This window comes from Pseudopipra pipra, chromosome Z, assembly GCF_036250125.1.
Source record: "Pseudopipra pipra isolate bDixPip1 chromosome Z, bDixPip1.hap1, whole genome shotgun sequence".
Lineage (NCBI taxonomy): Eukaryota > Metazoa > Chordata > Aves > Passeriformes > Pipridae > Pseudopipra > Pseudopipra pipra.
Genome location: NC_087581.1, coordinates 21,401,328 through 21,417,097, shown reverse-complemented (window position 1 = coordinate 21,417,097; position 15,770 = coordinate 21,401,328). Strand labels below are relative to the sequence as shown.

The 15,770-nt window shown below is 49.3% G+C and overlaps 1 protein-coding gene and 1 long non-coding RNA gene across 3 annotated transcripts; one reads left to right on the top strand and one right to left on the bottom strand.

The window, feature by feature from the left end:
- Positions 1-711: 711 nt before the first annotated feature.
- OTP (orthopedia homeobox) lies at positions 712-7,750 on the bottom strand. 2 transcript variants are annotated; one of them, XM_064642448.1, is made up of 3 exons: positions 7,571-7,750; positions 6,233-6,642; positions 712-2,519 (listed from the first exon to the last, which is right to left on the bottom strand). In XM_064642448.1, the coding sequence occupies exons 1-3, from the start codon at positions 7,605-7,607 to the stop codon at positions 1,989-1,991; spliced, it is 978 nt and encodes a 325-aa protein (XP_064498518.1). In that variant the 5' UTR covers positions 7,608-7,750; the 3' UTR covers positions 712-1,988. The 2 variants fall into 2 exon arrangements, with proteins under 2 accessions (XP_064498518.1, XP_064498519.1); XM_064642449.1 differs by lacking the exon at positions 7,571-7,750 and adding an exon at positions 7,042-7,179.
- Positions 1,803-4,153, top strand: LOC135407436 (uncharacterized). Its single transcript, XR_010426871.1, has 3 exons — positions 1,803-1,889; positions 3,064-3,214; positions 3,770-4,153. It is a non-coding gene; the product is annotated as an uncharacterized LOC135407436 (long non-coding RNA).
- Positions 7,751-15,770: the final 8,020 nt, after the last annotated feature.

The window sequence follows — 15,770 nt, the reverse complement described above, 5'->3', positions numbered from 1 at the left end:
TGGGCTGGGGCATAGAGGGAGGGCTGCAAGGAGAGAGAGGACATGGTGACTTCTTATCCCAGGTGCTACCATGGTGTAGATTGTGGTATGGGACCTATCTTGCCTAGTCTGGACTATCTCAGGTTGAGCATCCTGGGTTGTTTCAGCATCTGCAGGAGCTGGCTCCTGCAGAAGGGTGCAGGGCTGCTTTCTCAGGTGACCCCCAGAGGACTCACTCATGGTCTGGATCACCAATAATTTATTCTGCTTTTATTTCTTTTTTAAATTAAATATGCATACGTAATATGCACTTTGGAGCAGGCAAGGACCCTTCTGCGGATGCGTATGGAGCCAGGCACTCTCAGGTGTGTAATTAAGAGGTGTGTAATTGATGTACAAGGAGAAGAGATCTCAGTGCATTGCATAAAAGGCAAGGGCGAGGGGGGAAGAAGCAAAAAAGAAGCCCAAACCTGGCTGTACATGCTTGCCGATGTCCTGCACTTCTTTTTGCCGCCATGTCAAAGTTTGCCTGGGAGTAAACCGAGAGTTTTCTCTTCCGCGGGGTTTGTTTCGCCAGCAACCGCGCCTCCGTTTCACATGCGGAAAAAAAGAAGCACCCCTCCGCTGCCCGCCTGCCCCACCTCCCACTGTCCTGCTCCCCCGCATCCCTCGTCCCTGCCGTTCTTCACCACAGAACTTCTTATTACTCTCAGTTTAAAGGCCAACCACACAGAAAGATTAACAAAAGTTTATTAATCATGAAGTATTAAAATTGTGACAAGTGAAAGGCATCAATGCAAAGATAAGCAAGCAAACTATCCCCAAACTTGTGACAAAGGACTCAGTGAATACCACAGAAGGAAGTCCTGTCTTTTTTTTTTTTTTTTTTTTTGCCTGCAGTTGAAGACACCTCTCATATCTCACACGCCACATCAAAATCTATAATTCTTCATATCACATACTGAAAATGATTTTATTTATCCATTCACATTAACTTGATATAAACGTGTCCGGAAAAGTCAAGTAATATGTTTTATATTAGCTCAAACATTTATTAAGTAACCCAAAATTCAATAAATAAGCACAGACAATAAGTTAAAACATATCACGAATCGACCAGTATGTAACAAGAATGCTTTATCTACACAAAACATCCTATTTCACATCGTTTGTTCATTCCTCCAGCGGCCCTGCCCTGCGGCGGGGTGACCGGCACATGCAGGCGGGCGGGCCGCGGGGCCGAGCCGGGCCGGGCCGAGCCGTGCCAGGCGGGGCAGGGGGCGCGACGGCGCCTCCGCCGGCGCTGCGGAGGGACAGTAGCAGCAGGAACGTAAATAAATGCGTAAATAAAGGTAGGGAGGATCGGCAACTCAACTGTCACGAAATCAAAGATCCTAAAAAGGGAAGCGCTCTTGCGCGCTTTTTTTTTTCCCCTTTTATCCCCTTTGTGTTTTACAAAAAGAAGCTTTTAATTTTTTTTCCTTTTTCCCCATCTGATTCGTTCTCCCTCATCAATGCTTAATCGAAATGTATTTGATTCTCTCTGGGGTCTCCGTGCCGTTTCGCGAGCCCGCCCGGCCGCCCCCCGACGGCGCCCTCACAGCGGAGGGGGCCGGCAGCAAGTCGCCGCACCTAAATAAACCATAAAAATTATGAAAACAGAACCAAAAATGCATTTCTTTGCAAAGCCAAAGCCAGTCGGGCGCCTGGCGGGAGAGTCGGGTCTTGGCGACGAAGGGAGGCAGGGCCGGGCTCGGGGCGGCCGCCAGTGCTCCCGCCGCCCGGCAAGGCGGCCCGCGGGGCACAGGGGTGCGCGAGGGCGGAGGGGGTGTGGGGAGGGTCGGGGGATGTTTCTCGGCCCACAAACCAGTCTGTTGGCGTCTGATTTCAGATCCTGAGTCGACTCCCTGGTAAGTCGGGTGGGAGAAGGCGGGGGCGCGGGGCGAGGCGGGGGCGCAGGGCCAGGCGGCGGGGGCGGCGCGGGGCGAGGCGAGGCGCAGCGCCGGCCATTAAGTGAAACTCATGGAGACTGTGTGCTCTAGTGCTTTGCGGCGGAGGGAGGCGATGCTGGTTCCCCGCCACACGTCGCTGCTGTCCGGGGAGCTGCAGAGCTGGGGCGAGCCCGTCACGTTGCTGGGGCCGGGCAGGGAGGCGGGCACCATTCCGGGGAAGGCGGGCTGGTAGAGGTGGGATTGCAGCCCGGCGCCGTTGGAGCCCGCCAGGCTGTTGGAGAGCCCCATGGAGTTGGGCGGCGGCCCGGCCGCCAGGCTGCACTGGGACAGGGATTGCGCCATGGCTTGCTGCCGTCCCAGCGCCGGCGGCAGCGGCAGCTGTGACACGCCGGGCATGGCGGCGGCGGCCCAGCGCGTGTCGTTGGCGTGGAAGGAGCACAGGCTGTCGCCCATGGCGGCGGCGGCGGCGGCGGCCGCTGAGGGGAACTGCGGTAGCCCCGGCGTGGGCAGCAGCGTGCCTGGGGCGCGGAACACGTTCGTGGTCTTCTTGCGCTTCTTCCACTTGGCCCGGCGGTTCTGGAACCAGACCTGCGGGCAGCGGGCAGGGACACGCTCCGTTAGCCACCACCAGCCCCCGCGGGACCCCCGGCTCCCGCCACCCCCCCGAGCCTCGCCCCCGCCGGCCGCTGGCGCTCCTCACACCCGCAGCCCCAGACGTGTCCCCGTCACGGTTTAAAGAAACCAGTGGCACTTTTTATAACGAAACTAAGCGATGTGTCCCTCCCGGCACTCAGCCGCCTGCAGCCTCCCTCCCCCGGCGGGAGGGTACGGGAGAGAAGCCTGGCCTCTCTCCGAAAAACAAATTAAAAAAAAAAAAACAAACCACCGGCCGACGGCTCCGGCCTTGGCGTGGACGCGCTCCCGAGCCGCCATCGGGGCCAGCTCTCTCGCCCGGTGACGCCGGGGTCCCGGGGCAGGAAACCCCCGCGCCAAACTGTCCGCATTTGGGTTTGAAAAAACAAAACGTAACAAAACCAAATGCAAAACAACAAAACTAGCGCTGGTTCAGGTGAGCGGATGCCCGTGGTGGCACCGTGTCAGGGCTGACTTGATGGGTCTCGTCTCACCGCAGCCGAAAGCAACCGAGACAGTCACGAGCCGGGAAAAACCGCGTCGACCTGAAATCCAAAGGAACGCAGTGCCCCGACCTGCCGGATTCCACAGTGTCAGGCTCCGTACCCAGACTGAGAAAGGTAGATGCCCATTAGCGGGAATGAGCAGCCGTGAGGGAGCTAAATATTATATGAATAATCTAAAAATCGCGTTCAATTATGTTTTAGGGTTAATAGTTAAATTGCGGCTACAAAATCTTTTTATGTTTCATGGTTTGCTGGTGGTGTAAAGAATCTCCATCGGGTCTGATCGCCTAAGCTCATAGCTACGCTGCATATGCTTTTAAAATGTGAATGTTTCCAATTGAAAACTGGTGCATGACAGATTAAAATGCAGGGAAAACCTGGGGGAGATTTTGAAAATGCACACATGACAACTTTAGAAATATATTAACCATGAGCATTTGGCAACTTTGGACTCCTTTTAAAATGCAACTAGCCCCTGAAAATTATTAATACAACACTGAGAATCTAATGGAGTTTGGAATCTAAAAATCTACCTTGATGATATCTGCTGTTACAGTAATATAGACATACTGTAAATGTATTTTAAAATATATAGCCCATTTAATTCCCCAGCTATAAATGGGTGAGAGAGAGAAAGCAAAAGAAAGGAGAGACAATATCATTTTAGTTTTTCTTTTTCTCTTTTTTTTTTTTTTTTAGGAGCAGAAGCTTTATGAAGATCTCATTGGAATCCAGCGGATGATTAATGTGAAGATTTGGTAGGAAATCTGGAGAGCTGTATTAAAGCTCAGATCTCAGGTTCATTTCGATCAGCCAGCCGTGAACTCTAGGCCGAATTCATTACACTTTAATAGTGCTGGGAGAGAAAGAAAATGCAATTTCTCATTCCATTAGAAAACTAGAAAATACTCTCAGCTTGTCCCCTATTAAGATGTGGCAGGTGACGGGACCATTGTGGGGGACACGGTCAATGGAATTACAGCACATTATTTTTGTTCGTATAAAATATTGGAAGGCAAGCCTGACTGTGCAGAAGTTATTTCACTGATTTGGTTTTTATGTAAATAAAATATTGAAAGTTAATTAATCCGTGCTAGAGACTAATGATTATGCTTATTATATTGCATTTGATCGCGTAATTTGCATGATTCTCGCATTGCTGCTTAATAAGCCATTCTAGGTTATAAATAATTCTGAAATTGGTTTCTAATAATGGCATGCTATAAAAAGAATGGTTTTATTACAGCAGCCTGAAAAGCAGAGCAATGTCAGATGTGGAATTGGACTCCCGTTTAAGCATCAGCCACTTTAATAATTATTTAAATGTATCATATACATTAAATACAGATCTAAAATGAAGAAAGTGGTGATTTATCCTAGCATCTAAAACCCTTAAAAATATATACAGCAGCTATAAATTAAGTATTTGGAGCATCCCTTAATCAGTGTGGAGCCCACGTCCTGGAAGGAATATGTAGGCAATCTGTTAACTATAAAGAAAACTGTAAAGTACTCTTGTAAGAACATAAACCAATTACTATTTAATTTAAATTTGGTCAAGGAGCAGTGATACATTGGATTGTGAAGTAAATACATTAAATAATTTTTTCCTTAGATTACATAATGTTAATCATTTTGAAGTGTTAATTAAGAAGGTTATGTTGATCTGATTACTTTTTAAACTACAGAACATTATTGTAAAAAATATTTAAATTGCCACTCTATTAAACTGTTTTTATCAGCAGTCTCGAGCTATTAGCATTGGTTTAAGATTATGCCAAGGCTATTAAAACATTTTGTCTTTCTTCCTACAAATTTCTTTGATGTGCTGTTAGAAAATAACTGTTTCCATTTTATATTTTACTTCATTTACCACACTCCTAATATTGAAATTGGTATCATTAACCTTTGAGAAACCCAATAAAGTTTAATAGACCTCGTTTTCTTTTTTTCATAGAGTCAGTTGTCCAATTATATTTTATTTGTGAATCTAATTTCTTTCTTAATTTAAACTAATTATAGTTCTGTGAAGACAGAGTCATATTGTTTTACTTTTTAAAAGCAGACGTGCTTTTTCTGTCACATTCAAGAATGGAATCTGTTTTTGTTCATTAAAACGTTCATTTAGGGATTTCTCCTGACGTGTCTTTATTTAGCTGAGGAGCCCGTACTTGCCGAGAGGGATTTTGAACAGAGACCGCAGTAAAGTACGGCGGCAGTCCCGGCTGTACTGAGCTGGGATGCACATCCCACAAGTACTTCTACTGTGCAGGCTTTCGTTCTTAGGGATGGACTCGCCTAGAAAGTCACCAAAAAACCTTGTGAACACAAAAGCCACATCTGAACAGTGTAGTGCTTTGATCCCTCTGCCCCTTTTCCTAATTTTGTTTACATTTATTTGCCTAAATAGTTTCCTCTGGTCCTGTGTGCAAATATATATATATATGTGTGTGTGTCTATGTACCTATATAGATATATATACTTTAGAAAACCAAGTACACCCTAGATGTTGAAGACACTCGCTACCCCTGCCGTCCTCAGGCTTTTTAAAAGCCAGTATGGGGAAACTCCGAGTTCAAATACAACTGCCTTTTACGTAAGTGCCTTTTCATGAGCCGATGTGCCTTCCCGCACCTTCCACTCTGGCCCTCACGGCCCGCGTCTCTGGCGGACGCCTCTTCCCGGCAGTGCCGCCGGCAGTACCCTGGACAGCGGCACCGCGGCCGCCGGCAGACTCCACGGTGGAGCAGCGGTCACCCCCCGGCGGTTCGGCTCGACTCTTAGCGCCGGGCTATTGCGAGGGCTGAGATTCGCTCCTCTAAGGCTGTGCCTCCCCGGACTTTTTTCTGCCGCGGTCGGGCCGTGGAGCTCAGCCCGTGCCCCGCTCGGGACCACCGCGCTGTAGGTGGGGAGGATAGAGGACAAGGGGACACCCCAAGGCGACAGCTTTGCGGAAAGAGAGGCGAGGGATGTCTGTTTTCAAGGCTTTTTCAAACTGTTGCTTTCAGGGCTGGATTACTTTCCCCGCCATCGGGCTGAGGTTTGGGGCACCCACCCCCCCCCCCCCCGTCGTGACTGGACTCGCCGCCGGCCGGCTGTGCCGCGCCGTCGGTGTGACTGGGGAAGGGCCGGTGGGCACTGCGCGGGGGCGGCTTTTCATACCTGCACCCGGGACTCGGTGAGGCCGATGCGCAGGGCCAGCTCCTCCCGCATGAAGATGTCCGGGTAGTGAGTCTTGGCGAAGCTCCTCTCCAGCTCGTTGAGCTGCGCCGGCGTGAAGCGGGTGCGGTGCCGCTTCTGCTTCTGCTGCCCCTGCTGCTGCCCGGCCTGGCTGGGGTTCTGGCCGCCCTGCTGGCCTTGCTGCTTGTCGGCGTCTTTGGCGCTGACGGCTAGGGAGCTGGGGTTGGATCCCACCGTGGTGATGTCGTCCCCCGGCAGCAGGGTGGTCCCTTCCACCGTGTCCGAGTTGGGAGGCATGTCTCCCGGGTGTCCCCCCGGATCCGAGCCCCCTACGCCCAGCCGACACTTCACCGCCTCCCGATGTCCCAGCAGCTCAGCCGCATCTTTCATCCCTGCGGAAGCAAAGGAGCGGCAGTCACTCCTCTGCTGCCAGGCATGGATCCATCAGAGCCGCTTTCCAACGCATTGAGCTGGCGAGAGGCATCCAGCCACCGCCACCGCCTCCGCCCCGCCGTCCCCCAGCCGCCCGCCAGACCTTCAACCCTGCTCGGCTCCGCGACGCACAGAGACCCCGGCCCAGCGCAACCCGGGCAGAGGAGGGAAAACTTTACACCTCTTCCTGCTGAAATAACTAGCTCCCTGTCCGGCCTCCTCATGCGAGATCAGGGGAAGGGAAGAGAGGGAGAGCAAGTTTTACCGGGTTCAACTTGGGTTTTCCAGCGGAGCTGGTAAGAGAAAGAGACGGAGAGAAAGAAATAAGGCTCGAACCGCCCTTCTGCCGGGAGCATTACCTCTCCGACAGATGCGCGGGGACCTCGGTCTGTCTAGCCGATCTTTCCCCTCTTCTCTCTCCTTTCCTCTAAACAAACTCACGAATAATCGTAAATAGACGAATACAGTTATTTCTCTTTTTTAAAAAAAGGAAAAGAAGGAAGGAGAAAAGCGAACAGGCGAGGAGGAAGAGGCCACCTAGAACTCCGTAAACACTATCGAGCTCATCTGTCCTAAAATAATCATCATCATCATCATCATCATAATGTGTAGGTATATATATATATATATAAACAGGGGAGAAAAAAATTAAATGATCCACAACTCGCTGTAGATCTACATACTCTGTAGGTCTCACTCCCTCTTCTTTTTTATGTTAAATCAAATTAAACTTTAATACAGTACAATTACTTTTAAAGGAATTAGCCCATTTAGATCGCATTAAGGTAAAATAAGGAACAAATTGTCAATTTCCTGCCCCGGCTTCCTCCCCACTCGCTGCCGCCGGTGCAGCCGCCGCGGGGCGGGGGGGTGCCGGGGGAAACTCACCGAGACGGGCGTCCAGGAGGTCGGCGTGAGACAGCATCGCGCACCGCTCCAGGGCGAAGGCTGTTCCCCCCCAAATTTTAGCGGCCTTAAGTTATTTAAAATAGATATAAGATATGAGATATATATATATATATATATATATCGTCTAAATGAAAGAAAATTCGGTGTGTGGTTAAAAAGGGGGTCTCTTGCATTATAATGTCCTTTAGAGAGACGGGGAGGTGCTTAACACTTCAATGAACCCGTGAGCAGCTCGGCGCGGGGACCAATCAGGAGGGCAGCCTGCAAATGTCAGCGCCCGGAGCGCCCCGCTCCGCCCGCCCGCCGCCCGCCCGCTGCCGCCGCCCCGGCCTCCCGCCGCCCCAACCCGCCCGGACCGGACCGGCCCGCGCCGCGCCCGCGCTCCCTTACCCTGCTCCGCTCGCCTGGGCCGCCCGCCTTCTCCCTCTCTCCTTTTCTTCCAAGTGCACATTAGCTACACTCCTCCCGCTCCGGGTCGCCCCTGATTTATTGGGTTTTATTGTTCTTAATACCTCCTCCGAGCGCACCCTCGCACCCGACCCGGTCGGGCTCCCGGGGGTCTCGCAAGTCCTGCGCCCACCGGAGCCTGTGAGCGGGGCAGACGGTGGGCGCGGGGTCGGGCAGCTCTGGTCCCGCTCGCCAGCAGCTCCAAGGAACCGGGGTCGAGGGCTGCAGGGGAGACTGCGGCACGGCTCTCGCCCACTCGAGCCCCGACGGCTGCAGGGCGTCGAGGAAAGAGAAACTTGAGCGAGTTCCCGCAGCGGCCCGCGCCGCACGGGCTCCCCTAGCCCCCGGGGCTCCCCGACCCCCCGCCCCGGCCCCGCTCAGTGCCGAAGCAGAGCGCAACAAGGGGAAAGAGAGCCAAGCACCGTGTGTCTCGGCCGCCCGGGGAGCTCTGCCTTCCTGCCCGGGATTTAAACACCCGTAAGCCCTATTTTTCGGATAAAGTTTCCAAGTTCGGCTCGCCTACAAACTCGATTTAAAGCAGTAAATAAAGTTAAATGCTTTTTATTTTCCTCTCGAATATGTTAAACTACTTGAACAATTTAAAGTGCTTTGCAGAAGTGAAGCGAACCATTTCTAATGTTCTGATTTTTCAAAGCCAGCCAACAACAAAGTTTAGATTAGTAATATATTTCTAACCAGAGTAATTTTCAAGATCATTAGGCATTTATGTAATTAGTGCCAAATCTATAAGCTTTTATTACGATTATTAGAGTAAAATCAGTATAAATTTGTACTAATTTACTACTGTTTAGACTTGGCTGTCAAGCCAAGAGGTTCTTATTGTAAATGATAACTGAGGAAATTAAGTGCAAAATTCTGTACCATTTCTGATCCGCTCCTAAACAATCCGTTTCAATTGTATTTGTAGCAGAACATAATGCCCTTTTAAAGTTCTTTGACTTGTATTTTTATTTGCAAAACAAGAAAAATACCCTCTACCCGAGCACAATGAAAACTGATATTTACTACTTCCAACTTGATTAGCATTGATTTTTAATTCAAAAGTGATGCAATTAAGATTATTCATTTAGTGCAAATAAAGCTTCCACCAAAAAGCGAGCCTAGTGAAGTCTGTGTTAAATAATACGGCGCCAATGGCTTTTTTTTCCTGCCATCCAATTGACTTACACAAAACATTGTAAATAGTGCATGCGAACAGATGCAAGAGTGGTTTTGTTTGCAGCTCAGATGTGCAGGGGTTTCGGCAGCGACTGAACAAGGAGACAAAGGAACCGGCCGACCGATCTCTAGGGCAGTTTTGCTGCCTTTTTTTCCCACCTCCTCTCTGCTCAGGCTACATTGATTCAATTCTGTTTTCGAGACGTCGGGCTGTTGCAAACAACCTGGGTGCTCGGGAACTGCCGCTAAGAGCAGGGAGAGAGACCCAGAGCCAGGCCACAATTTAGCCGGAGACAGAGAGAGAAAGAAAGAGGTGGAGGTGGGGTGGGAGTTTCGGGATTTTTCTGTTGCTGTTGTTGTTTTGTTCCTGGCTGGATGGGGGACTGTTGAAATGGCACATTTGCTGTGCTTTTTTCCTTTGAAAATTGTTGTCTGTGAGGAGCTCCAGGGCAGGAGGGAAGGACCCGTCCGTGAAAATTGCTGCGCGGCGCCCCCCGGCCCGCTGCCTGGCGTCGGGACCCGCGGAGCGGAGCCGGCGGAGTCGCCGGTGGGGACACGGGCCGGCGGGGACACGGGCCGGCGGCGCGGGTGCGGCGCGGAGCCCGGGCCGGAGCGGTCAGGGGCTGGCCGGGGCGCTTGGTTCCAGTTTATCTGTATTTACTGGCACAAGCGTGCGGGCGCTGGACGCGCCGAGCGCAGTGCGAGCAGGGTGGCACGGCTTGCGTGTGCATCTATTCCGTGTTGTTGTATGTTTCAGGTCGATAAATAAATGTGTAATAGTTAATGTGCAGAGACATCAGAGTAATAACAATGGGATGAAATCAAAGGATTATCAATCTCTGTTAGTAACTGCTGAATAACAATGTTGCGGTGTGATTGATAGCGCGCTTCATTTTATGACTTTTCTATTGCTCTTGATTTTTATAGCAGTATAAACAAACTAAATCATTTCTTCGAAGACTTCAGAGCGCAATCGTTTTAAGGGAAGAGGAGAAATCAGAGAAGGAAGTCTGGGGGAGAGAAAAGAGCGGGCAGGGCTGACACTTAAGCGTGTCAGAAAGAAAATGACAATGGGGCATATGTAAAATACCCTAATCGCATTCCACTTTCGCTCACTCCTGTTTTGTCAAGTGTCCGAATTCACCAGGGCAGCGTCGGAGATGTATTTACAAGAATTTTATTTCTCGTCATCTTTCCATTTTCCCAGTGTAGCCAGAAAACTGCCAGTCAAGTCCATTCTCTGTTACAATTTACGGTATTCCCCATATGATCATAGGAACTGAAGTTCCTAACAAGGAAAGGCTTTAACACAATGGCCAAAAATCTTCAGAGTGACACGAGTGTCTTCAGAAATCACTTCAGAGCAAAGTAAAAGGATTTTCTATGACGGATCCAGTGATTTTTCCTCAATAAATAGGTTTTAGATTGTTACACACACGTAGAACTGGAACAAAGGGCAGTACCAGAAAATATATTGGTTGCCCCTAATAAAATTTATTTAGACAGTTTACTTCTCATAAAAAATAGAGATTGAATTTCGTACAGGAGCGCCTGCCAAGAGGCTAGGCACGGGGAGATCATCTCCCCCCGCACGCTCTTTTGCTTTGCTTTCCCTTTCCACCCCATCGCTTCCTTTCCCTGCCCTGCCCGGCGGCGCCCGGCGGGCCCGATCCCCTGGTCCCGGCCGGGGCAGGCTCTCCCTCTCCCCTGCCCAGCCCCCCCACCGACTCAAGCCGATCCGACCGAGAGAGGGCCGCGGAGCGGGGCGTGCTGCATTTGGGAGCAATATAACCCTAATTCTCCAGAGCTGTGACCCTGGGAAGAAAGGGTAGAGAACTTTCCAACCCCCAGAGCTCCCCCTCTCCCATCCCCGCTAAACTCAAGCCCTGATTGAATGAGGCTGTGATATAAACAAGAGTATTTAACCAATTCTGCTCCGATTTAGGAACAGAACCTTCTTTTATCAGAATAATTATATTTGGAGCGAGGAACACAGTAAAATAAGGTTAAACTGCTAAAGTCAGCAGAGTGGCTTGGCATAAATGGCTGATAAGATTTGTAATTTGATATTTTATTTATGTATTTCTTGAGCATCCATGCAGTTAAGGCGGCTGCTGTATGCAGAGCACCGTAATTGCTTTTTACAAGTAGCAACGCTCACAGCGTTTACCAAATGTAACTTTTGGTTGCCTGGCTTGTTCGTGCGGCTTTTTTTTTTTATTCTTATTATTTTTTTCCTTCCCCCTCCTTTTATTTCCAGATAGTAGTGCTGAAATATCGGATATGATTATTCTCATTCCTGCTGTTCAGTGCTGCATTGTAATATTGTTCGCTTTAATGAGAAGCGCCTCCCTCAATAATTAACGACCTCACATTTCCCTATTTTCTTGCCTGATGAAAAGAATTAATTTTAATTCATTGTAAATTACAGCTATGCTTTTGAGTGTTATTTGCTTACTTTTCCACATCGACATACCCTAAACACAAATGACAAATCAAACTATATCCTTTCGTTAGGGGTAATTTGGAGTTAAGAAATGGAAAAACATAAACACGTGTTTTCATTTCAATCAACCCTCTCGAAAATATGACTTCTTTGGAAACGAAGGACAAGGCTGCCAGCAGCTACAGACCCAATTTATTCATTCTAGTCAGAGCTAAACGTGGCGATCATCGACGCTTTGCAACATTAGGCTGTATGCAGCATTTTGTCGCTGCAATAAATATAGTTCTTTGAAAGCAACTTTATGAAGTTTATAGGCATCCGAGGCAAGAACGCTCGCAGCTGATCAGAAACGCAGCCGTCAGGTGTCCCGAAAACAGCCTCTCTAAGGTCAGCGAGGAGAGCTCGGGTCCCCTGACACCTCTTCTCAAACACTGTTAAGATCAGCATTTTCCCATTTGCTTATTTATCTAAATATCTGCATCCGGATCCGGCGGAGCCAAAGGCAGCCCCTCCAACTGTCTCCTCGCGGGTAGGCTGTGGGTAATCTCTCGACAGTGAAGCGGTTGCCTTAGATTGAAAGGATGGCTTCTATCAATTAATTTTCATCAGAGCAATGACAACCAGTCTTTTATGGGGAAAAAGCTATTTTAATATAAAGGTATGCCTGCCACCCCTGCCCGCTCTCACCCGATCAGATGGAAACTCTTTCTACGCAAAAGTCACCTCCCTCTCTCCATCCAGCTTCGTACTCATGCATGTATTATGTATGCATAGGGTTTTGACATAATATTAAGTTCATAAACTTAAAAATGCGGAGCCCAAGCATAACGCACTGGGCTGTAGCTTATTCAGTCGGACAGGAATTATCGGGGCTGCCCCGAAAGGCGAAGAGAACGCCGGTATAAATAATTTTTCAGATACATCTCTGTTTAGGCAAACAGTACACTTCCAGGAAGTCGTTTCTACTGAGCCTTGAGGAATTTATTTAACACATACCTGTGTTTTTAAAATCCGAAATCTCCCCATCTGCCAGGTGTAGCAATGAAAAAAATATACATCAGAAGCTAACGTGGATGGAGTATTTAAGTTTCTTCCCTTTTAAGGTCGTAGTTTTAATCCCTTCAATTACATAGGTAGTATATAGTAATAAGGAACATACATATTTTGTTTGTATGTGTTAAGTTGGCTGCTTTTCTGATTTCTATTTACTCAAGATAAATAATCATATATCAGTTATTCAGTTAGGTGACAAGTCTAGTAATTGGAATAAAAAGAAAACATCTCATCCTTATCTCTTCCTCTAACTAGATATAGCGCTAATAAGACTGCATCAATCTTATCTGGCAAATAAATAAAATAGACAAACAAACAAATTCGCCTCCAACAAGTTAATGTGGTGTATCTGAGTGGAAAGTAGATATTTTCACGCGTTCTGGAGATGAGGAGTGACTTTTAATAAAATCACAAGAAAAACAAATGTAATTCTGTAAGCAATTTCAGAGCTCAGCCATCTCTCTCCCGCGCCGTTACTTAGCATTCTCCAGCTGTCCTAACCTTTTCTTTTAAAAACCAGTTAGTTCCAGAAATATGACTGTCACTCAATCTGGGACCTTTCGATCCACCTTCCTTTATTATTTGGGGGGCAATCCTAGAGGTAATAAGGCTTATTTTACAAGGATGATTTTTGTTGACTTTTTTCTTTCCCTCCCTCTCCCTTTCCCTTCCCCTCTTGCCCGAGCGCGGCTAATTCGGGGCGTCTATATTCACTCAATTAGAGAAATCTAAAGAGAAAATCGATCTTCCATCTGCAGAAATGCCAGCTTAACAAATTAGATTCTTGTTTCGTGCAGGTGATTTGGTGACAGTCGGGGAATTAGAAGTAATAAGTTGTTGTGTTTGAGACCACCTCCTCGCCCCCGGCCCTCCGCCCTGCCCTCGGCCGGGCCGCGCCAGGGGAGCGCCGCGCCCGCGCCTCCTCCGCCGGCCGGGCTGGCGAGCCGCTGCCGCCACCGCATCTCCCGCTGTAATTAGTGCTGCTGCCCTCCATGTGGGCTCGATTAAACCGTGATTTAGCCGAAAGAAATATAATTATGGCTGCAAATAAAATAATCAGCATTGAAGAGCGATTTCCTTAATGAGATGGAGCGGTTGCACGTCACGGAGTAAAGGGGTCTCATTAGGAGGTGGTAATGAGGCTTGGGTGAATATTGGGAGTTACACAAAATATCTAAACCGCTGAGAACACCCAGCGCCGGGCCTGGGCTGGAGTTCCCGCTCCCGGCCGGGCCGAGAGACCCCCCGGCCGCCGCCCCCCGCCCTGCCTTCTGTGCCCCGTCACTCCCAGCCCAGTCCCGGGCTCCCTGCCTCCCCCAGCCCTCCACGCTCGCCGGAGGACGGGCGGCCGCGGCCACCGCTCTCCCCGGCCGCGGGCAGCGCCTGAGGATGTGCTTTTCGGATACGGCTAATTTAAAGGGCCGACAGCGCGGCCATTTTAACGAGAGGAGCGGCAGCAAGGGCCAGCGGCTTCCCCCCGCTGCGGGCCCGCCCGCTGCTCCCGGTAGCCGCAAGCCCGGGCCACCGCCACTCCCTCGCAGAGCGCGCCCAGCGACCAAGAAGACCACGGGCAGGCGCGGAGCACGGGGCGAAAGTTGCGAGACCTCGAGTCGATGTGCACTCCCGGGCGGCAGCGCAGGCGCGAACGGCGGAGTAGGAGAACGTGAATTAGTCCCGAGACGGCCCATTAGGGGAATTAACCATGGCTCCTCGGCCAAGCGGCGCCGGGCGCCGAGGGCGCGAAGCCGTCAAGATGGTGGCCCCGGCGGCCGCCTGCCGCGCATGCGCCGCGGCGTGTGGAGAGGGAGGATGTGTCGATGGCGGGGACAGGGGGCTGGAGGGGAGTGAAACGCCGGGCCGGGGCTGTGTGACACCGAGGGGACAGGCCCAGGGAATGCCCTCGCCAGGAATTCCCGGGAACAGGGGCTGCTCCACGTGGAATACGTGCTGGCTCAGCTGTGTGGAGGAGGAATAACGCGTTGTTTTGCTTTCGCTCCCCCTCCCCCTCCGCTTTCTGTTTGGTTTTTAATAGTGTAGAATGGGGCACATCTTGGCGTTTTGTCGTCTAATCAAGAAAAACGGCTTGCATATGAAATAAATAAAGGCCAGGGTATTTGTCATTCTCTGCTTATGTGCTCAGTAACTTAAAGAGGAGATGGAATCTGCATTTTGTCCTCATTATCACCAATAGCATTTCAGTTTTCAGCCTGATTCCTGCAACAGATAAAAAGGTCAGGTTTCCTGATTAGGATAAAGTCTGTGTGACATTAGCAAAAAATCCAGGGATGCTGTGCTCGTCGGCAGGGGAGAGGAGAGCTGCAGGAGCACTGATGGCCCCAGCTTGAAGACTTGTCCTACTCTTCTACCGTGGTGAGGTAATTTTTGTTTTGTTTGTGTTTCTTTGGTTGGTGGTTTTTTGTTTTTACTGGCTACTACTGTGTTTTCACTGTATCAGTGTATGTAGAGCATTTTGTAGTCTTAAGGTATTTACTGTATATATAAAAATATATATACATACATCCCGAACAGTGGCAACATTTGTCTCCCATTTTGTTACTTTGTAAAACAATGGAGATGTGCCTGGGCCAAGCAGACTCTAGTTCAGGATATCCTATTGGCTGTACTTATGTTTATGACCATAACTATGTTAGTCCAAAGGGAGAGCTTTCTTATCATTGTAGTTTGTGGGTTTGGATTTTGGTTTTAAATGTTTGGTTTTGTTGGAAGAAATTGAAGATCATGTTTAGGAAAAAAGATCAGAATTCTTAGGAGACTCTGCTACTGGTTGGAAAAAGGTAAGTGTTTTCTCAACAAACATTTTTTTTGAGCTTTCTGTTTGGGCTTCATTTTCAGACCTTCTACCAGTTTTTTTGCTTAATGTGTTCTCTTCTCTGCATTGACACAAACTCTTTTGCCTGCAGGTCTCTCTCCTCCTGGCCGGTGGTTGATAGTTCTGTCATGGCTTACAATGTTTGAAATTACATTCTGAAAAGAGAAGCATCTCTATCTCCTAAGGTTGTCATCAATGTGGGACAGTTTTCTCATGCTTTATCT

Bases quoted from the DNA above. Each gene is read 5' to 3' on its own strand.
- OTP (XM_064642448.1), bottom strand. From the start codon at position 7,607: ATGCTGTCTCACGCCGACCTCCTGGACGCCCGTCTCG. The intron at 6,643-7,570 runs GTGAGTTTCCCC...TTGCTTCCGCAG, and splicing joins CCTCCTGGACGCCCGTCTCG to GGATGAAAGATGCGGCTGAG. The intron at 2,520-6,232 runs GTATGAAAAGCC...CGCTGCCCGCAG, and splicing joins TCACCGAGTCCCGGGTGCAG to GTCTGGTTCCAGAACCGCCG.